This window comes from Notamacropus eugenii, chromosome 1, assembly GCF_028372415.1.
Source record: "Notamacropus eugenii isolate mMacEug1 chromosome 1, mMacEug1.pri_v2, whole genome shotgun sequence".
Taxonomy (NCBI): domain Eukaryota; kingdom Metazoa; phylum Chordata; class Mammalia; order Diprotodontia; family Macropodidae; genus Notamacropus; species Notamacropus eugenii.
The window spans coordinates 247,276,491-247,299,527 of NC_092872.1; the positions used below are offsets into that span (position 1 = coordinate 247,276,491).

Here is a 23,037-nt window from a genome sequence, read left to right on the forward strand (position 1 = left end):
GGTATGGGTCTATGCCTAACTTCCTCCACACTGTTATCCAGTTTTCCCAGCAATTTTTGTAAAACAGTGAGTTCTTATCCCAGAAACTGGGGTCCTTGGGGTTATCAAACAGAAGGTTGCTATATTCCTTGCCTACTGCGTCTTGAGTGCCAAGTCTATTCCACTTGTCTACCTCTCTGTTTCTTAGCCAATACCAAGTGGTTTTGATAATTGCTGCTTTATAGTACAATTTGAGGTCTGGTAGCGCTAGGCCACCTTCCCAAGCATTTCTTTTCATTAGTCCCTTTGATATTCTGGACCTTTTGTTTTTCCAAATGAATTTTGATATTATTTTATCCACCTCTAGAAAATAATTGTCTGATGGTTTAATTGGTATGGCACTAAATAAGTAAATTAATTTAGGTAGAATTGTCATTTTTATTATATTAGCACAGCCTACCCATGAGCAACTAATGTTTTTCCACTTACTTAAATCTGACTTTATTTGTGCAAAAAGTGTCTTGTAATTGTGTTCATATAATCCCTGGGTTTGTTTTGGCAGGCAAACTCCTAAGTATTTTATACTGTCCACCCTAGCTTTAAATGGGATTTCTCTTTCTATCTCTTGCTGTTGGACTTTGTTGCTAACATATAGGAATGCAGAAGATTTGTGTGGGTTTATTTTGTAACCTGCAACTTTGCCAAAGTTGTTTATTAATTCAAGTAATTTTTTACTTGAATCTCTGGGATTCTCTAAGTAAATCATCATATCATCTGCAAAGAGTGATAACTTAGTTTATTCTTTGGCTAGTCTTATTCCTTCAATATCTTTATCTTGTCTAATTGTTACAGCTAACATTTCTAATACCATATTGAATAATAGTGGTGATAATGGACATCCTTGTTTCACCCCTGATCTTATCGGGAATGCATCTAGCTTATCCCCATTGCATATAATGCTTGCTGAAGGTTTTAGATAGATACTGCTTATTATTTTATGGAAAGTTCACTTTATTCCTACGTTCTCCAGTGTTTTTAGTAGGAATGGGTGTTATATTTTGTCAAAAGCTTTTTCTGCATCTATTGAGATAATCATGTGGTTTTTGTTAGCTTTGTTGTTGATGTGACCGATAATGCTAATAGTTTTCCTAATATTGAACCAGCCCTGTAATCCTGGTATGAATCCTACCTGATCATAATGTATTAATCTCATGATAAGATGCTGTATTCGTTTTGCTAAAATCTTATTTAAAATTTTTGCATCTATATTCATTAGGGAAATTGGTCTATAATTTTCTTTCTCTGTTTTGTCTCTTCCTGGTTTGGGTATCAAAACCATATTTGTATCATAGAAAGAATTTGGGAGGACTCCTTCTTCCCCGATTTTCAAAAGTAGTCTATATAGTATTGGAATTAACTGTTCTTTAAATGTTTGATAGAATTCACTTGTGAATCCATCTGAACCTGGAGATTTTTTCCTAGGGAGTTCATTGATGGCTTGTTCAATTTCTTTTTCTGAGATGGGGTTGTTTAAGTATTCAACTTCCTCTTCTGTTAATCTGGGCAATTTTTTAAAATATTCGTCCATCTCATTTAGATTATCGAATTTGTGGGCATAAAGTTGGGCAAAGTAGTTTCTAATTACTGTTTTAATTTCCTTCTCATTGGAGGTGAGTTCACCCCTTTCATTTTTAATATTAGTAATTTGATTTTCTTCTTTCTTTTTTTTAATCAGATTGACCAAAGGTTTATCAATTTTATTAGTTTTTTCATAAAACCAACTATTGGTTTTATTTATTAATTCAATAGTTTTCTTAATTTCAATTTTATTAATCTCTCCTTTGATTTTCAGTATTTCTAATTTGGTATTTACTTGGGGATTTTCAACTTGTTCTTTTTCTAGCTTTTTCAACTGCAAGCCCAAGTGATTGATCTCCTCTTTCTCTATTTTATTTATGTAGGCATTCAATGATATAAAACTTCCCCTAAGAACTGCTTTTGCAGTATCCCATGAGATTTGATATGTTGTCTCACTATTGTCATTCTCTTGAATGAAATTGTTGATTGTTTCTATGATTTCTTCTTTAACCCAACCCTTCTTTAGAATTAGATTATTTAGTTTCCAATTGATTTTTGGTTTCTCTTTCCATGGCCTTTTATTACATGTAATTTTTAATGCATTATGATCTGAGAAGGATGCCTTGATTATCTCTACCTTTCTGCATTGGATTGTGAGATTTTTATGTCCTAGTACATGGTCAATTTTTGTAAATGTTCTATGTACCGCTGAGAAAAAGGTATATTCCTTTCTATTCCCATTCAATTTTCTCCAAAGATCTATCATCTCTACCTTATCCAGAGTTTTATTTACCTCCTTAAGCTCTTTCTTGTTTATTTTGAGGTTAGATTTATCGAGTTCAGAGAGGGGGCGGTTGAGGTCCCCCACTAGTATAGTTTTGCTGTCAATTTCTTCCTTCAACTCCCCCAACCTCTCTTCTACGAATCTGGATGCTATACCACTTGGAGCATACATGTTTAGTAATGATATTGCTTCATTGTCTATGGTGCCTTTTAGCAGGATATAGTTTCCATCCTTATCCCTTTTGATTAGATCTATTTCTGCTTTCGCTTTGTCTGAGATTAGGATTGCTACTCCTGCCTTTCTTACATGAGCTGAAGCACAATATATTCTGCTCCATCCTTTGACCTTTATCCTATGTGTATCCCCCCGTTTCAAATGTGTTTCTTGTAAGCAGCATATTGTTGGATTATGGCTTTTAATCCATTCTGCTATCCGTCTCCGTTTTAGGGGAGAATTCATTCCATTCACATTCACAGTTATGATTACAATCTGTGTATTTCCCTCCATCCTCTTTCCCATCATTTGTGCTTTTAGCTCTCCTGTCTCCCTTCCCCTCCTCAATAGTATTCACTTTTCACCCCCTCCTCCTGCAGCCTTCCCCTCCTTCTTTTAGCCCCTCTCCCTTTTACTCTTATTGCTTCTTCCCTCCCTTTTAGCGTCCTTCCCCTTTCTTCCCCCTTCCCCTCCTACTACCTATAGAGCTAGTTAGGATTATCTACTTAAGATTATTTTTCCCTCCTTTGAATAAATCAGATGAGAGTACCTCTCAAACAATGCTCATCTCCCTCCCCTCCTTCTCTCTACTATAGTTTTGTACTTCTTCCTGTGATGTAATTTGCCATTTTCTGCTTGCTCCTTTTCACACCTCCTATTACAATCCCTTCTCATACTTAAATCATATTTTTGACATGACCATTTACTTTATACCCGTTGCCTCTATGTATATCCCTTTTATCATAGTAGCTGCACAGTTCTCAAGATTAACAGGTATCATCTTCCCTTATAGGGAGGTAAACAGTTTGCCCTAATTGAATAACAAGTTTTTGCTTTTGTTTTTCCCCCCCTGTTTACCTTTTTACGATTCTCTTGAGACCTGCATTTGAAGAACAAATTGTCTATTGAGTTCTGGTGTTTTGGTCAGGAAGCTCTGGAAATCCCTTATTTCGTTGAATGACTTTCCCCTTGCCTGAAATGTTATGCTGAACTTTGCTGGGTAGTTGATCCTTGGTTGGAGTCCCAACTCCTTTGCCTTACGGAATATTGGCTTCCAATTCTTTCAGTCTTTTAATGTAGAAGCTGCAATGTCCTGTGTGACCCTGACTGTATGTCCTTGATATTTGAATTGTTTCTTTCTGGCTGCTTGTAGTATTTTCTCCTTCACTTTATAGCTCTGGAATTTGGCCAAGATATTTCTTGGGGTTTTGAGTTTGGGATCCCTTTCGGGAGAGGAATGGTGGATTCTTTCAATGACTATTTTGCCCTCTGAGTCTAGTACTTCTGGGCAGTTTTCCTTGATGATTTCCTGGAAGATATTGTCCAGACTCTTTTCTTCATCATGGGTTTCTGGCAGGCCAATAATTCTTAAATTTTCTCTCCTGGATCTATTTTCCAGGTCAGTTGTTTTTCCAGTTAAATATTTTACATTTTCTTCTATCTTTTCATTCTTTAGATTTTGTTTGACTGATTCTTGCTACCTCATTGAGTCATTAGTTTCTACTTGCCCAATTCTAATCTTCATCGTATTGTTTTCTTCAGTTAACTTTTGCATCTCCTTTTCCATCTGACCAATTTTTCCCTTTAAGGAGCTATTTTCTCCATTTAATTTTTGTACTTCCTTTTCCATTCGACCAATTTTCCCAGTTAGGTTTTTTGTTTCCTTTTCCATTTGATCAATTTTCCAAATTAGGGTTTCCTTTTCCGTTTGATTAACTCTTCCTTTTAGGGAATTTTTTTCTCCAGTTAATTTTTGAACTTCCTTTTCCATTTGTTCAATTTTCCTTTTCAAGGTGATGTCCTCATCAGTGAATTCTTTTTTTATAATTTTAAAATCATTGGCCAGTTTTTCTTCTATTTCCTTTTTCACCTGTTCCAGGAAAGCTAGTTGTGCTTGCGAGAGGTTCATAGTCCCTTCTGAAGTTTTCAGTCTCAGCTCTGACCTCTTTGGTGTTTGTGTTTTGGTCCTTATCCCCATAGAAAGATTCTATGGTTTTTTCTCCCTTCTGCTTTTTCCGATTCATGATGTTGGCTGAGTGTTGTAGCTTCTGGTTCTTTCAGTCAGAAGGTAAAGAACTTTGTGTTGAGCTGATGTGTGAAAAAGCTAAAAGCAGGTTTTTGTCTTTTGTTTCCCAGATCAACCCTGGGGTTAGCTTGTTAAGTGTGTGGGAGGAGTGGTCTGGTCACAGGAGATCTCCTCAGCTGAAATGAGGCAAAGGCAAGGTCAGAGGATGGTGATCCCATCTTCCCTATTGTCTTCCCTTTTCCCCTGGAGGGCTGGGGCATGCCTAGAAGCTAATGCGTGTTCCCGCTCCTCTTGAGGTTTGTCTCCCGGCTCCTAGGCTTGCCTGGGTCTCAGTGCGAATTTTCTCTGCCCTGGGTCCTCTGTCCTTCCGGATCGCCTCCGCCACAGTAGGAAGAATCCCCCTTTGCTATTTTCTTAGCCTCTGGTGTTATGAGACTATTTGCCCCCTTCTGCTGTTCCCGCTGATCCAGGATTTTTCTGGGGAAATATTTTATGGTTCTTTCATGGTCATCAGGGGGGAGGAGAGAGCATGTACTGATCACTCCACCATTCTGGTTCCCAGAAGTTCAAATAGGTGACTTACCAAAGTTTAGTCTTCAGGTTGAAGGTTTCAAGGGCTGCTGCACTGATATCTGGCTCTCAGCGGCTCTCACCGGCTCAGTTTGGCTGGTCTCCTGCTCCGCTGGTTCCGTCCGCCACTCTCAGGCTTCTCAGGTCCCTTCCGCCCTGCTGCGCTGAACGCGCTGCGCTGTGCGCTGGGGGCTCACCCCCACGGAACAGATCCTTCCCATGGACCTTCTAGTCTAACCTGGGCTCCGAATCCGTCAAAGTCTGTCACCTACTGGATTCCGCACCTCCAAAGTTTGGTCAGATTCTCCTTTCAGAGATATCCAGAGGAGTTTTTCCAGGAGCTTAGGTGAGTCGTTGTTTTCACTCCGCCATCTTGGCTGTCTCTTACCCTTTTTCTGCCTCCTTTTGTGTTGTTCCTTAGTTGTAAGGTCCTTGAGGGTAGGGACTGTCTTTCCCTTTTATTAATTATATCTCCAGTGCTTAGCACAGGACATGGCACATAGGAGATACTTTATAAATATTTACTGGACTGGAAAAAATAAACTTACATAAGTCCTCAGCATTTATGTATGTTTTCAACAAACTTCAGGATTTGGAGACAGAAAGTGAAATTCCCTTAACAATTACTAAAAATAAAATACTTGTGATTTTTATTTGCCAAGAGTCAAATTTGAATCTCTCCTGCAGCCCCACCTTCAGGAATTTATGAATAAAACCACAAAATATTCTTAATACCAATAAATTGGGTAAATAATTAATCAAAGATAGTCCAAATCAACAAAATAAAAATGCAGTACTACCAAAATCCATTTACTTTTTCTGTGCCTTGCCAGTTGAACTACCAAAGGATTACTTTATAAAGCTAGAAAATATAATAATTATTAAAAGTAATAATAACCTTCATATAGAAGGAACAAAATGTATGGTATTTAAAGTATTTTTGCATTTTAAAGAGATAGCCAGGCACAGGGGAAATTTTTCTGAATATGGAGATATAACCCTGTAAAAGATACCATACTTTCCCATGTAATTACTGTGTAGCATTATACATGCTATTGAACATCTCTCTGCCTTCATTTTCCCACTCTTAAAATGGGACTGAGTACTTTCATTGCAGGATTGCTTGCCCTTAACAAAAAAGAAATGCATGTCAGAATATTTTTATGTGAGGGGCGCTCTGGACCTGGGCCCCCTGGGTGGATAGGAGACGCCCAAGAGTCTGGACCTGCTTACGTGGCTTTGCCACGGTGGCACTGCTGACGAGGCATTGCCACGCTGGCACTGGGGCGGCTCTACTGGACTGGGCTGGGCTCCGCCCTCAGGGAGGAACTGGGGAGGAGCCTACCCGGAATGGGAGGAGAACTTCCCCGAATGGGAGGGAGAAACCTAAGGTATATATTCACTGACCAGGAGGGGCTCGGGGGGATTTCTTGCTGACCGTCATGTAATAAAGCTGCTCTTACCCACCTCTGGTGTTCTGCCTAGTGATTCTCCCCTCGACCCCCCGAGGGGAGCCAGAGACGTCTGAAGACCCTTGGGCAGGGTGAGTTGATGCGGTAGTTAGGGCTCTGCCCCTAACCTTTTTACTCTTTTGATGCTTCTGACAACTCCTTAACATAGAGAGAATAAATATTCTTCTCCCTTCACAGAACATAAAAATGAGTTTGAGGAAAGAGATTTGTCCAGGGTCACATAGAAAATATGCTGCAGCCTTTTTTGTTTTAATATTATTTGGGGGACACAAAATGCCTAGATAAACAAAGTAAGCTTTATTTCCAACAAAGATACCTTAATAGATACACACACACACACACACACACACACACACACACACACTCACACTCACAATTCATCTTCCCCCTGTCAAGTACACATAACTCTTCTCTACTTCTTCACATGGTTGATATCATCTAAACTGTTTCTTTTCCCAGTCATGTAAAAGCATGATTGTCAAAGATACTCTGTATTGTCTTGGTGTCTAGAGTATCCTACATTGATGCCTTTACTTAATCAGTTAAGTACTATTCTGTTAAGGCATTTTTCCTATAGTGAATCCAATGCCATTACTCATCTTCTGCAAAATTTCCTCTTTCCGACTCATTGCTTATCGTTCTGATGTACTACCTCCTATATCAATAACGCCATGACTGTCCTGGTAGATGTCTTCTATGGTATTATATATTTCCTGCTTACTTCGAAGTCCTCTGTGTTTATTATCTATAGTATAATTAAAATTCAGACTGTACTGGAGAAGAGATTATTCAACTCTTTCCACCTCATTGTGTCATTCATATATTATTGATACATTTTAATTATATTATACAAATATGAGGCTTAGGCAGCCAGATGGCACAGTGCATAGTGCACTGGATTTGGAGTCAGCAATACTTATCTTCATGAGTTAAAATCTGGCCTCAGACACTAGCTGTGTGATCTTGGGCAAATTATTTAACCCCAAATGGGCTCACAAAGAGTCAGAAAGAAATGAAAAATAACTAAATAAAATACAAGGATTACATAATGCTTACATCTAATCAAAAGTTGTTATCACCATCATTATGGTCATTACCACTTTCCTATCTGTCTTGATGGAATATAGATAGAAAAGTCCAAGTTATTATGCTGTTAGTATTCTTTCATATTTAACATATATTATGTATAATATAATATATATCATATAATAAACTTTGGGGCAGGCAGATGAAATGGATGCCCTTTGTAATTGTGTAGTACTATGGGAATGTATGCTGCTTTCCTGAGGATACAGCTAAATTAAATTCAGAACATCTAAGTAGATTAGATTGGATGATATAGATGATATTCATGTAACCCTTTTGTCAGAGGCTTTTAATCTCTTCTAAGTCCCATCTCCATGTTTTGAAATACTTTTTGCCAAACATATTTAGAGATTTGGAATACTTAATATTCTTATAGGCAGTACCTATTAGAAATTTTGTCCTCCAGCACTTAAAATTAAAGTTATATTCAGCCAGCTATAGGCAACAGTTCTTTCTCTACTGATGCTCCACTTCCATCACAGACTTCTTGAATTTTCAAGGATGGCTTGAGGTTTTCATTTTTACCATGGAAATTTGTCTTAGTTTATAAAGTCTCACTTGTAGGCTTCTGGTGGATTACTTATCAAGTTTTTTAGGGAAAGTGTGGATTCTGATTTTTTTGTTGTTATATTCTGTATGTATTTGTTTTATTTTTTAAGGTGTAAAGCAATCATAACATGTGTTAGTTCTTTTAGCACATCTTAGAGGCTTGTCTATTTAAGACTCCAACATCCTATTGTTATAGTCCATTCATTTAGTTAATTCACTAAATGAAAAAATAAACGCCCCAAACACCAGTCACATCAATTGCTTAGTATTATGTAAACCAAAGAACTTAGCACTTGCATTTTTGTTTGACTGCAGTTACCATGTCATAGCTTCATCACAGTCCAAGATAAGTCATAGTTTAATTGTTCCTCTAGGGGCTAAGATGACAGAATTTCTTAGGTCTCTCTCTAGCTGACTTTCGGAAAAGAACTGGGCATAACCGGATCCCTGTTCGATCCCTATTTATAGACCAATGAACATACAAATCCCTGAGCACTGAAGGTTTTCTAGAAATAAGGATCTTCCAGTTGCTATCCTTTGGCCAAAAAAAGGTAAGTTTTCTAAGAAACGAGAAATAGTGCTTCCTTTGTTATAAGAGGAAAAAAAATTTAACCCAAGACACGGGAAAGAAAAAAGTGCATGTTTAAAATTTAATTGCTTACATTTTTATGACAGATTTCTATACATCTATATAAATTGTCAAAAATAGGAGTGGGAGACAGAAAGAGAAAAAGAGAGACTGAGAAAGTCAGAGAGAGAGAGAGAGAGAGAGAGAGAGAGAGAGAGAGAGAGAGAGAGAGAGAGAGAATGAGAAGAGGAAAAGGGGGAAGGGGCAGAAACAGAAAAGAAGGGAGAGACAGAGAGAATTTCAATAAAATAGAAAATGATGTAATTGTTGATAAGAATAAAAAGTATTATTTCTGTTTTTTTAAAAATTCATCTTAAAGTCTGTCATTGAATCAAGGAATCAGGCAAAGGAATTTCTTTATTATCAGACATTTCTTTAACCATAATTTGGTATTACCATCACCACTACTACCACCACCATGACTACTACTACTGCTACTTCTACTACTACCGCTACTCCTAGTACTACTACCACTCTTGTCCAAACTAATAATTTCATGATGGTAGAGAATATTTAGTACAGAAATTCACTTCACTGATATAGTTTGACACCTGCTATAACTTGCTGTCTCAGTTGCCTGGGGTACTAATCATTAAGTACCCGATTCAATCAAGCATATGTCAGAGGTAGGATGTAAATCTAGTTCTTTCTGACAGTGAGGTCAGGCTTCTGTCTACCATTCTGTATTGCCTCTTATGAATTCATGGCAATAATATATTGTTAGCTCTTAACATTTTGAAATCATCAAAGAAGAAATCTTGTTCTATGTTGTTCCAAAGTAGAATGTAAGTTCTATGTTTCCTCCTTTACAACATGGTAATTTCCTTTATGCAAACACACATTGAAATAGAACAGAATATGACATAATATAATAATATAATAGATGTATGTAGGTATTTATATTATATGTAAATGTATAATATATTTATACTTACATGAGATATAATTATGTAACACATTTATATCTTTATATGTAATATTTATAAACTATTAATAATAATTTTATAAAATTTATCTAGCTTAGGTCAGATAATGATGATTACTGTCTTGCAATAATCTTTGCCCTTTTTTATGAACAAATAGCCATGCCAGTGCTCAACCATTTATTTCAAAAAGATAACATTGCATAGTACAAAATGAATTGAACTTCATAAAAAAAGCATCTGATTAGTTAGAGTCGATTAGATCTCATTACTTTAATTAGATTAGAAATAGATCTGATTAGAAAAGAATCAGAAGCATCTAGCTTTGCTACTTAATATTTTCCTTGACAAACAAGTTGATTGAGATCTGTAAGCCTGATTTCTCATTTCCAAAGGGAGAGTAATTACATATGTCCCATGTTTTGAAGGACTGTGGAGGATGAGAAGAAAGGTCATGAAAAAACTTTGCATTATATAGGTATACAGATTTCTTTTTTTTTTTTATTTTTTATTTTGTAATGTTTAACAATCACTGCCATACAATTGCGATTTATCCCTCCCCACCTACTCCCCACTACCCCCCTCCCTCCCCACGACTGCAAACAATTCTGTATAGATTCTACATATACTTTCCTATTGAGTATATTTTCACTATAGTCATGCTATGTAGTCAGACTAAGATAAATGAAAGAAATCGTATAACAAATCAGAACATGATACACGGTATACAGATTTCTTCAAAATCTTAATTTGTTTATTAGAAGAGAGATGATCCAAAAGATCCAGAAACGTTCTGTTGCATCCTTCCTAGGATGTTGTGAAACAGAACTGGTTCCTTCCTAAATTATTGTTCAGTAGGGTACTAATATAATTTTCTTTCGATCTAACAACAGCCAGAAACATAGAGAGAACCATTTTGCCTTTATATGATTACAACTCTTGTTTTTATCTCATTCCTTGTGTCTTCTTTGGTGGGGACAATGACAAGAGGTGGATAAACACATGGTGATCACAAAGGAAGGATAAGATGTGAGAGATGAGATGTGAAAAAAAGACAATTATTACTGGCTCACCTTCTCTGCCCATCCGCCTTTTACTTTGCTTCATAACAGATCGTCACTGACAACAAAGCAACGTACTTCTTCGTTTTGGAAACCCATTGTCTTGGAAACTCAACAAACTTATCAATTTCAAATCTTTCCTCAAGGATCAAATCTCAACTCACTGCTAATGCTTTGGGACTTTGAGGACATGGATTATGAAGACAGAGGGTGAAGTGTGTGTGTGTGTGTGTGTGTGTGTGTGTGTGTGTGTGTATGTGTGTGTGTGTCCTAAAGTCAAAGAGGAAAGGCACTAAGACTAACTAGTCAGTGAGCAATGACTTGACATTGATACACTTTTAGAAATATACTCAAGACACGAAAGCTGTCATTTTCAAATGGGATATAGTCTGTACTAACCTTTTCATTTATAAAAGAGCAATGAACACATTTTGATTGTGTTGTCTTAATGGTATAGAGGAACTACCATATCTGATATACTTGCGCATAAGAGATGGTATAGAAGTCGTCACCAATTTAAGGTTAAAAGTATTTTTTAAAGAATTGCAATGTTCCAGATACCATACTAAGGACTGAAAATGTAATACACATATAAAAACAAGTAACTCATGCTATCAAGGAAGTCATATCCTAATGGGGGAAGACAAACTGTATGCATGTCTTCTTGATGAAAAATGAAAACAAATCTAAGAAAACATCATCTTAAAACTAAATTGCATTTGGCAAAAACATCTAGAATGCACTGATTTAAGAGTTGGAAAACTGAGTCTAGAAACCTAGAATCAATGCCCAGCACTGTCATAAGAGAGCTGTGAGAGTTTGAGTAAGTCAGGGGTTCTCAATTTAGAATGGTAATGGGAGTTTATAGATTGTCTATAATTCTTTATATCATATCTTCTTATGGTTCCAACATTCTCATTTTATAGTGGTGGTGGTGGGAATAGAGGATAAGCAGTGGAAGTGACTTGCCTAAGGTCAAAAGGCTGTAAATTATCAGCTAACTACTCTGTTTCTCTGTATTTTTAGCTTCATCATGAGAATTTATATATAGAAATTTATATATAGAATTTATATATATATACATATATATATAGAATTTATATACATATAGAATTTATATATATATAAATTTATATATATATAATAAAATATTGCATATATAATTTCTATATATATACCTATATATAGAATTTATATATATATATATGTATGTATATCCTGTCTCTATGATGATATTGTTAGCCAAAATGAAACAGAGTATATGAAATCTTTTTTCAATAGTCTTATCTCTCTCTTTCTCTCAATTTCTTCCATCAACCTTGTTTACAAAGGTCTCAAATTTATTTTCATTATAATTGTCTCTGGCCAGTTATTACATGAGTTTAATGAAGGACTAGAAAGTTACATAAAGGCTGGTAGATTTTTCACATGATTCAACCATTTGTCCCAGTAGGTTTTTCTTCCAATGGTCAATTACCTATATTGTTAGTATATTTTTCATTAGAACAAATTTGCCCCCTTGGTATAATTTTAAGCCCATGGCTGCTACTCTTTGGTTTATAGAAAAATTAAAAATATTCCCTTCCTTAAACTAACAATTTGTTAGAAGACAGTTTGTATTGAAGATCTAACTACATGAAGGCAGGACTGGTAATTGAAATATGAACATTTCATATATAATGAGTTCTAATATTCAGATAAGAAAATAGCTTCATCTTATGTCTAATCAATATCATGTCAGACACTGAGCACATCACCAAGAAAAAGTAGGCAAAAGGGAAAACTAATCAACCTGAGCTGAAATGGCATGAGAAAATCCTTGGGGCTTAAAATTGGGTTATCTAGATCTCATTTGCAATTGCTTCAGAGTGAATGTTGATAAACTATATCTTCAAGGTTCCTTTCTGTTATGCAGTGTGATCAGAGATAATGTAAATTTCTGCCACTCCAAGAGACCATTTTGAAGAAGAGTGATGAATGGTTTAGAAGCAGCTGTCCAACTATGGTGAGAATAGAGGAAACTGAAAATGAAAGTTGGTCCCAAATAGACAGTAGTAAACACAGCAGTACCTAAGTAGAACACTAAATGAATTCTATGTTGAAATTGAATTTTATCTATATATTAAATTGAGAAGAGTAAAGGGATCTCTTCTTATGAAGAAACTGAGTCTTTAAACGAAACTGGAGATTATAATAGTAGACAGAGACTAAGTGCATTGCTCTAGTCACATAACTAATAACTGTGTGATGTGAGATTTGACGTTAAGTATTACTAACTCTAGGTTCAGGACTTTATCCACTGTACCTCCTAACTACTTAATTTTGGGTCAAATCTCTTTGTATGACCTTTGTGTTCTGTTTCTGATACTGGTTCTGATATAGTTTTCGGTACAGACATAGCACTACTTTCCATCACTTTCCAGGTATGCGCCTCTACTATCTTTATGTTGGACACCAATTTTCTTTCTGGCCTCTAATAGTTCAGAGAATTTCCAATTATAGCCATTCCTTTCATCCCAGACTGAGATAAATGAATTATATGATTAAACTTTGGTGTTTCCTAGTGGCTGAGGTAGTAATGAGCAAAAGCATTGAAGTTGGTATGTATAAAATGTCAGATGAAAAAGTACATAATTTACTTGGTGGGAGATGATGATGATGATGATGATGATGATGATGATGATGATGATGATGATGTATATTCCTGTCTATTTTGTAACTCTGTAGGGAGAATGAATTCAATGAGAGAAGATCTCACTAACCAAATGTTTCTATATTTTTGGTCTTTGGTGCAATATGATGCAAAGATGACTGTCAAAATTTGATTTTGGAATATTGAAACATTTTTACTTTGCCTAACTTTAATTCAGATCTTTCCTTTCTTCTCTTTAGTGAACAATATAATTTATTGTGGGTTGGATTTTGCGGGTGAATACTGACAAAAGAAAACCTGACGACCATATCATATGGCATCAAACAATCACTCCTCAGTGACTGAGTTCATCTTACAAAGTTTTTCTGAAAATCCTCAGGTTCAGATTCTTATCTTGAGCCTCTTCTTAGGACTTTTTGCAGTGGCATTTACAGGTAACTCTCTCATTATAACTGTGATTAGTCTACATCCAGGCCTCCATTCTCCCATGTACTTTTTCCTTATAAATTTGGCTTTGCTGGATGTTCTCTCCACCTCCACTGTGTTGCCTAAGATGCTGAATAATCTAACAACCAAGAACACTATTTCCTATGGTGGGTGCTTAGCTCAGATATATTTCCTAAGCTGGTTTTTGGCAGCTGAGGCCTTGCTTTTCACAGCCATGGCCTATGATCGGTATGCAGCCATTTGCCAGCCCTTTCACTATACAACTATCATGAGCAAGGCAGCTTGCTCTTTCATAGCTTCTACAGTGTGGGGTATCAGTGGGATTAATACAACAGTACATATCATCATGACTGCTCACTTGTCATTCTGTGGCCCCAATGTAATTGATCATTTCTTTTGTGAGATTCCTCTTCTATTGCCTCTCTCTTGCTCCTCAACCTATGTCAACAATGCAATGGTAGTTGTGGCAGACATGTTCTTTGCTATTTTCAATTTTCTGCTCATCCTGGTGTCCTATGGCTTCATCATCTCCAGTATCTTGAAGATCCGAACCAAGGAAGGGAAAAAGAGAGCATTTTCCACTTGTTCCTCCCACCTTATTGTGGTTAGCCTATATTATTGCACTATAATTTATATATACATTCTTCCTGGTTTAGGTCAGTCTCTCAAGAAAGGCAAAGTAGCTTCAGTGTTTTATACCATAGTGACCCCCGCCTTAAACCCTCTGATCTACTCCCTGAGAAACAAGGATGTGAAAATAGCTCTCAATAAATTATATCTACTTCTTAGGAAACAATTGGACATTTGACAAACTGATACAGCTTAGAAAAATGGAATTAAGAAACCTAACTGGAATCAGCCCACAATTATAAGTGTGTGTGTGGTGGGGGGAGCTATTGAGACAATTTCTTTACTCACAGAGACAGTGTGGGCCTTATTTTATAAATCTGCCTTATGTTTCTTGAGCCAGATTACAGTAAGATGACTTGAACTTCATAAGCAAGAAAAATAAAACAACAGGAACTTGTATATCATTTTCAGAATACCATTAAAAATAGCCAAACATATAAGAATCATAAGAAGGAAAATTGAAAACAGAAAGAATAAACTGACAATCTCCTAAAAGAAACCCCAAAATAAAAATTCCCAGATACGTTACTGTCCATATTCAGAACTTCCAGAAAAAAAGAAGAAACATTATAATTAGTCGGAAGGAATTAAAATATTGAAGAATCAAAATTAAGACTTCATAAGATATAGCACCTATCATTTCAAAGAAATGTAAAACATCGAGTGAAATATCTTTTGAATCAAAATAAAAAAGTCTACAGTCAAGAATATCTTTCCCTGTAAAACTGAGTATATATCCTATGAACAAAAGTAGACTTGAAATAGTTTTGTAAACAACAAAACTGAAAAGGAATGTTGAAATATAGATATGGAACTATTTATATTTTAATGGAGATAGAAGAGAATATTAAAAGATCTCTTTTGTAATCCTATTCGTACAAGGGTCATAGAGAAAGTAAACTAGGAAAAGACTGATAAATAGTTTTGTTTTGAAGATGAAAGAAAAAAGAGAAAAGAGGTAGTTGGAAAATATACATTAAGGGAAGATGAGAGGAAAAATGGGCACTTTACTGAAACATAATCAACTTTTACAAATAGACATATATACAGACATGGATAGAGTGGGTACAAAAAGAATGTTCTTTGAATTAGACTTTAAACTATTCAAAAGAAAACAGGATACACAGAGAGTTTAGTGTATAAATACATTCAACTGAACAGGGATAGAAATAAGAAAAAGAAGAGGGATAGGAGAAACATAAGTGGGAAGATGTGTTCAGGAGGTTATTTGTTTTTAAATATAACAAACTTTAAGCTTAGAGAGCAGATAGTAAGAGAACGTTTAAAAGTGGGGATGAGTAATAACTTTAAAGAAACAGGAAGAAAAGAGTATAGAGAAGGAAAAGTGCAAGAGAATAAAATACAGTGGAGTAAACAATGAATTATCATAGTCATGAGCATCCTTGGGGGAGGGGAATTCACCTATAAAAGGGATTAGAAGAATTAACCAGAAAGCAAAATTTTTAAAAATTCCTTTTCCAAAAAATATAGTTGAAACAAAGACATATACAGTTGAATTAAAGATTTAGAATAACGTCCTTTATGCCTCAGATGAGCACAGAAAAGCAGGAGTGTCCATTAAAAGTTCAGGGAAGACATCAGAAAAATAGATTTTATTAAAAGAGTTAAATAAATGAACTGCATTTTGTTGAAAGGTAAAATGAATTTATTGAAATACTCAGTATATATTCATCCAGTGGCATATTTTTTAAATTCTTAAAGAAAAATCTAAGAGACTGCAGTGGAACAGATTATACATACATACAAACATACATACATACATACATACATATGTGTATACATATATATATATATATATATTGCCACAGAGAAGCAAAAGCATCTAATTCCTTTTTGTTCATTCATTCTTTACTTTTCATGACCCAGGGAATTTTCTTCGAAAATATAGTGGAATGGTTTGCCATTTCCTTCTCCAGTGATATAAAGCAAACAGAGGTAATGTGACTTGCCCAGAGTCACACAACTAGTAAATATCTGAGGCTATATCTTCCTGACTCCAGGCCCAGTGGTCTGTCAGCTAAGCCATCAGGCTGCCTCCTATAAATCAATAAATACAAACACCTTAGCTGCTGAGGTAAGGAATTATAATTTAAGAAAAAGAACAACAACAACACTGATGGGAAAACTGGACAGCAATTTGAAAGAAATTAGAGTTAGACTAACACTCCACTTCATAGACAGAGATACTCTCCAAATGCATAGATGAGCACGTGTAAAAATTCACACTATAAACAAATTAGAAAAACATGGCGAAAATTATGTCATATCTATGAATTAATGATGGTTCATGATCAAACATGTATGATAATTTTATAGAAGATAATATGAATATTTTTAATTATATAAAATTTTAAAAGTACATATACAAATAAATCTCTTTAAATAACATTGTGAGATAATTAACAAGAAAAATCCAAATTAGTCTCATTAAGTTTATTTGTCTAGAAAAATTCCATTTTCCAGGCTTCTTCTGAGTAGGTAAGATTGTGATCCATGAAATGACAAAATGACAGTATCTGTTAAGTTTTTTTTAAATGTGAAGGTGAAAACATAAAGAAAATGTTAGGAATGGAAATCAGTGTGCAACAACAAAGCCTACAGAATCAAATTTCAAATCACTGAAGAAAAACCATCATGTTCATCAGAAAAAGAAACAGATAATCATGTGCTTTTCATATGTACAAAGCAGTACAAATGACTTAAAGTAAAAGAAAGCAAATTAGGATATAAGGATTGTTTGGCAGATCAGCATTTCGGAATGCGTGGGAAAAGCATCTCCATGTGTCCAAGGAGTGTAGCGCATATTGAGTAACCTCAAATAGCAATCAGAAAACTATTAGGCAAGCTTCTCTGTGGGAAAAAAAATTTGGAAATAATATATTTCCAAAGTCAATGCTAACATTCAAGATTTGCTCAAAGTAATGACTCAGTTTCGAATGTAGTGCAGAAATTAAATGAAACCAGTTCTACTATAATGCTTGTTTTGAAAATTCTAATTTGTTCCAATGCAGTTGACATCTAAGGAAACAAGCTGAGTATAGTACAAATTTCGTGGTTACTTATACATGATTTCATCAGCAAGAAACAAATTACATCCAGCTGAACTGAGCACAAAATGCCCACACACAGACATCAAACATCTGCCAGCTACCTCATTTCATTGAGTGTGTTCTCCAACACCACTTTGTAATAACTCACCAGCTACAACCCTTCCCATGTCCACTTTCGAAAGCAAATTGCAGGTCTTTTTTCAAAGTAAAAGTATATTTATTGCCTGTGTACTGGTACAGTAGGAGATATGGACAGAGGAGGATCAGACCAGGCCTCCTCCTTCCTCCCCAGTGCACACTGGCTTCTTTCCCAGAGTTACTGTTCAAGCAGTCACCATGAACAGGGGCTGCAAATGGAGACCTCTGCCACTATTGTAGTATTTATGTATTTCTTAACTAGTATGTATAAAACTGCTGCTTTTTAAAAATTTCTTTTTTTCAATGTCATAAAAATTTTTTAATTTTGTACACCTCATCTCATTTTTCCCATAAGTCCTGTGGCTTTTTTTGGGCAGTTATACATAGTGTAGTGAGTTTTAGGAATATGTATGTCCTGTTCAGAACTAACTATAATAAATAACATAATAATAATAAATAAGTGTACCGCTGCCCCCAAAACTTTCAGTGTTGTTTGCAGTTTAGTAAAATGTAAGAAGCCTTTTATCAATACTGAGAAAGCAATAGAATTACAGGAGAAAAATTGGAGCAGGAAATCATTGACGTAGATAATGCAAGAAGACAGCAGAACATATAGTAAAAGAAATTAAGATAAAAATACCTTTAAAAATTATAGAAGAGTATGCCAAAATCTATATTATAATTGACAGGCACCCACAATTTTAAAGAAAATGATCCTAATGATTTATTTCCATTGCTCAATTCAGTCAGTTTCCATAGTGGTAATATTATTGATTTGAAAAACTTGCTGTCAGCCACAGCTGAGTATATTTTCAGTACGTTATTTTCTACTTTAAATGATTGTGACTTTGATAATGAATATTTGAAAAACAAAGTTAACTACATTAATAAAGGGCTGGGAAGAAATTCTGAAGTAACTACAAAGTCAGAAATTTCTCCTAAAATTGTCATTTGGCCCTGTTTGAATCACCAATTGCAATTAGCACTTGATGATTCAGAATCTGAAATACAGCAAGTTAATCAATTGAAAAATTCTGTATAAAATTTATTGTTTTTCATCAGTCTAACAAAAATTAGTCTAGAAATGGTAGCTAGGGAATCTGAAATTGGGAAGCACTGGGATGAGACGGATGGATGGTATGGAGATTTCAAGCTGCTACTGTTGCATGGCATGCGGAGCCTGCATTATCCATGTTTTCTTCATCCGAATTCTACTTTTGCAAAGAAGTAAGCTAACATTATTTTCCTGTAAGACTTTATTTTAATAAATGTCATTCTTGAAGAATTTTCATTACTTTCAACTACTGCATTTCATTTGCAGTCAAAATTGACTAACTTTCAGAAAGCACAAGAATTAGTCAAGTGCCCTAGAAACATAAAGAGCTGTACGATATATAAGAGCTCTGGGAAACTTAAATTGGTACTGGAAAATATAAATCTCAAACTGAAGATCTGATAAAGTCAGACAAATTTACGGACATTCCTTTTACATTCCTTTTAACATATAATAAACTCCTTGGCCTTAGGAAGAACTAACTTCACTATGAATTGCTAGTAAAATGTATGCATATAATGTGTATGTGAATATATATGTGTATACATACACACATAAAAATGAAATTTTAAACATGAAATTGTTTTGCGTGATTTCTGAGGTTTTGTAAATAATTTCAATCAAAAGATGTTCCCAGGTCCTACAACTGTATGGATAACTAAAAAACTAACAGTGTTGCACTCAGAACAGAAACTGAAAGTGCTTTCAAAGTTTAACGAATACAATTTGTGCAAGAGTGAGAAATGGTTTAGCAGTACTTCATATATCAGATTTAATAACAGTAAATTTTAGGGGGAAAGAGCAGATCAAGATGCAACTGCATGTGTCAAATCAGAGTTGATGAGCATCTGTAGATTAGCTATGGGTAGAGGAATTTGAAATTACTAAAAGCCTTCTGTAAGAATTAATTAGCTCATTGGTTAGAGAGATGCAAATCAAAGCAACTCTGAGGTACCACATCACACCTATAAGATTGGCAAACATGACAGAACAAGAAAATGATAAATGCTGGAGAGGATGTGGGAGAGTTGGCACACTAATTCATTGTTGGTGGAGCTGAGAGCACATCCAACCATTCTGGAGAGCAATTTGGAACTATGCCCAAAGGGCTACAAAAATGTGCATACCCTTTGACCCAGCAATATCGCTACTAGGACTATATCCCCAAGAGATCATAAAAATGGGAAAGGGTCCCACATGTACAAAAATATTTATAGCAGCACTCTATGTAGTTGCCAAAAACTGGAAGTCAAGGGGATGTCCATCAATTGGGGAATGGCTGAATAAATTATGGTATATGAATGTAATGGAGTGCTATTGTGCCATAAGAAATGATGAACAAGAAGACTTCAGAGAGGCCTGGAAGGACTTATATGACCTGATGCTGAGTGAAAGGAGCAGAACCAGGAGAACTTTATGCACAGCAACAACCACATTGTGTGAGAATTTTTTCTGGTAGACTTAGATTTTTGTAATAACACAAGAACTTCTTACCAAAAAAAAAAAAAAAATCCCAATGGAGGATCTCAAGGCAAAATGCCTGCCACACTCAGAGAGAGAAATATGGAAGTCACTCACATATTGTAGCAGATCATGTTTGTGTATGTGTATGTGTTTGTGTATCATGTTCTGATTTGTTATACGATTTCTTTCATTTATCTTAGTCTGACTACATAGCATGACTATAGTGAAAATGTACTCAGTAGGAAAGTATATGTAGAACTTATACAGAATTGTATGCAGTCGTGGGGAGGGAGGGGGGGAGTGGGGGGTAGGTGGGGGGGATAAAATCACAATTGTATGGCAGTGATTGTTAAACATTACAAAATAAAAAAAAATTAATTAATTAATTAATTAAAAAAAGAATTAATTAGCTCTGTGGAATTTACAATAATTAGTGTTTGCACATTTTATTATTTGTAAATCATATGCTACACATCCTTTATATCAGTACAATTTGTAATAAACTTATGTCTACTAAAAAAAAAAAAACATTTTCCAAATAACTATGGAACTGATTCAAATTTATAGGAAAAAGAGCCATTCCCCAGCTGATGAATGGTCTAAGAGATAGATCTTAAAGGGGAAACTCAGGATAGCTACAGTAATATGAAAAGTACTCCAAATCACTATTAATTAGAAAAGAGCAAATCAGAGTAATTTTGAGATTCCATCTCACTCATCATAGTGACAAAGATAATAAAAAAGAAAATTATCAACAGTGCAAGGGGTTGTGGAAATATTGGTGAATTGATGGACTGAAAATGTTCTTTTGAGTGAGTACAACTATTGTGGAAAGTAGTTTAGAATTGTCAAAAGTTACTCAACAGCAAATGTCCTTTGAACATAAGATATTAGTTATATGAATGTGTGTGTGTATATATATATATGCATGTATACACATATACACATACACATGCATATATGTATACACGCATATGCAAAATATGTATATAGCTATTGAGGGAACTTGTTTTGCTTACTATACATATTTATTAAAAGAAATGTGTGCTTTTTTTCAGTGAGGTTAAGGAGACACAATGGATTTTCAATTCTTTTTTTTAAATAGAGAGGTGGAGATGATACAGATGCTAATGCTGAATGAATTTTCATATGAAGTTATTCTATTCTTAGTTTTATTTTTTTATAAGTAATGCTTCATGAAGTGGGAGTAATCTGTAAATATATATATGTATATGTACACACACACACATATATATATACACACACACACATATATATAACAAAATAAATCTATGACTGAAATTGTGTATTAATATGTTTGAAAGGTAAAAGTAGAATCTAAAGAACATTTTAAAAAGAGAAATCTTATATATTTTAGTCATTCAAATATTGATACAGACACTTCAGTATTTTTTTTTGCCAGTGCAGCTTCTTGGGGGAAAAAGAGCACTATATGCTTATTAGTTTCAGAGATAGAAGGAAACTTATAGATTATGCATAAAATAGTGTCCCTGCATAAAAATCCCCTCTTAAATACCTTAGGTAGATTTCTGGTTCTGGGAGCCAAAATGGCAATGATTGGTAATTGCTGTCTCCCTCCCCTTGTTAATATTGTTGAGCATAGAGAATTCTCTCCAGGAAAATTTTGGAACAGTGGGAGCAACAGAAGGGGTAAACAGACTCTTTTCCTGTGTGGTTAGAAAGATTGCTAAGGAGGGTTCCTCTTGCTGTGGCTGAAGGGCATCAATGCAGGATCAGAGTTGTCCCAGATAGCTCCACCTCAACAAACTGGGAGAAGATCCTGAGCCCCAGGGGGGTGACACCAGAAGCTGCCAACACCAGGCCCCCAGGCATGCCTCGGCACCCCAAGCGAATCAAGAAGACACTAGGGTAGATGGCATCAACAACCGCTGAGCTTGCCTATGTTCTAGTTCATCAAAGGAGACCTCCTGTAGCCAGAAAACCACTCACCTACACTTAATGAGCTGGCTCCAGGGTAACTGTGGGGAAACCCAGAAAGATCTCACCTGGCCTCTGCTTTCCAACACCAATCACCTCAGCACCAGGTAAGCTGAAGCATTTTAGCTTCTAGCTGAAAGAATCAGAGGCCACAACGCACAAAGTCTCAAGTTTTAGGCACAAGAAATGTGGGACAGAGCTCCCTGTGTCATAGACACAGAGAACTACTTTAAAAGCCAGGAAAAATGGTTATTATCATGAGTAAGAAGCAAAGTAGAAAAGAAAAGACCATAGAATCTTTCTATGGAGATAAGAACCAAAACACAAATGTCGAAGAGGTCAGCATTGAAACTATACTTCCATCTGAAACTTCAGAAGGGTATATGACCTGGTTGCAAGCACAAAGAGCCTTCTTGGAAGGGCTCAGAAAGGATTTTAAAAGCCAAAGTAGAAAAATAGAAGAGATCTGACCAATGACTTTAAAAATGTGAAGAAAAAAAAGCACAGAAGAATTTCAAAGGAAAAATAGACAAATGGAAAAGGAAGTACAAAACCTGACTGGAAAAAATAACTCCTAAAAAGGAAAAATTGGACAGATTGAAGATGAGATGCAAAAGTTAACTGGAGAAATAATTGGATAAAAAATAGTGTCAAATAAATAGAAGATAATGACTCCATAAGACATCAAGAATAATCATGCAGAGTCTAAAGAAAGAAAAGTTAGAAGAAAATGTAAAATATCTAACTGGAAA

At 35.3% G+C, this 23,037-nt stretch overlaps 1 protein-coding gene and 1 long non-coding RNA gene across 2 annotated transcripts in view; both read left to right on the forward strand.

Annotated features, from left to right (window-relative positions):
* The first annotated feature begins 6,360 nt into the window (after window positions 1–6,360).
* Window positions 6,361–23,037, forward strand: part of LOC140517312 (uncharacterized) — a 66,564-nt gene continuing 49,887 nt past the window's right edge. The window contains exon 1 of the long non-coding RNA XR_011971541.1: window positions 6,361–6,693. This is a non-coding gene — a long non-coding RNA (uncharacterized lncRNA). The remainder of the gene's footprint in view (window positions 6,694–23,037) is intronic.
* Window positions 12,144–16,358, forward strand: LOC140517310 (olfactory receptor 13A1-like). The gene has a single exon (XM_072628449.1). The coding sequence runs from the start codon at window positions 13,836–13,838 to the stop codon at window positions 14,775–14,777; it is 942 nt and encodes a 313-aa protein (XP_072484550.1). The 5' UTR covers window positions 12,144–13,835; the 3' UTR covers window positions 14,778–16,358.

Coding starts and splice junctions, on each gene's coding strand:
- LOC140517310 (XM_072628449.1), top strand. CDS start 13,836: ATGGCATCAAACAATCACTCCTCAGTGACTGAGTTCATCTTACAAAGT.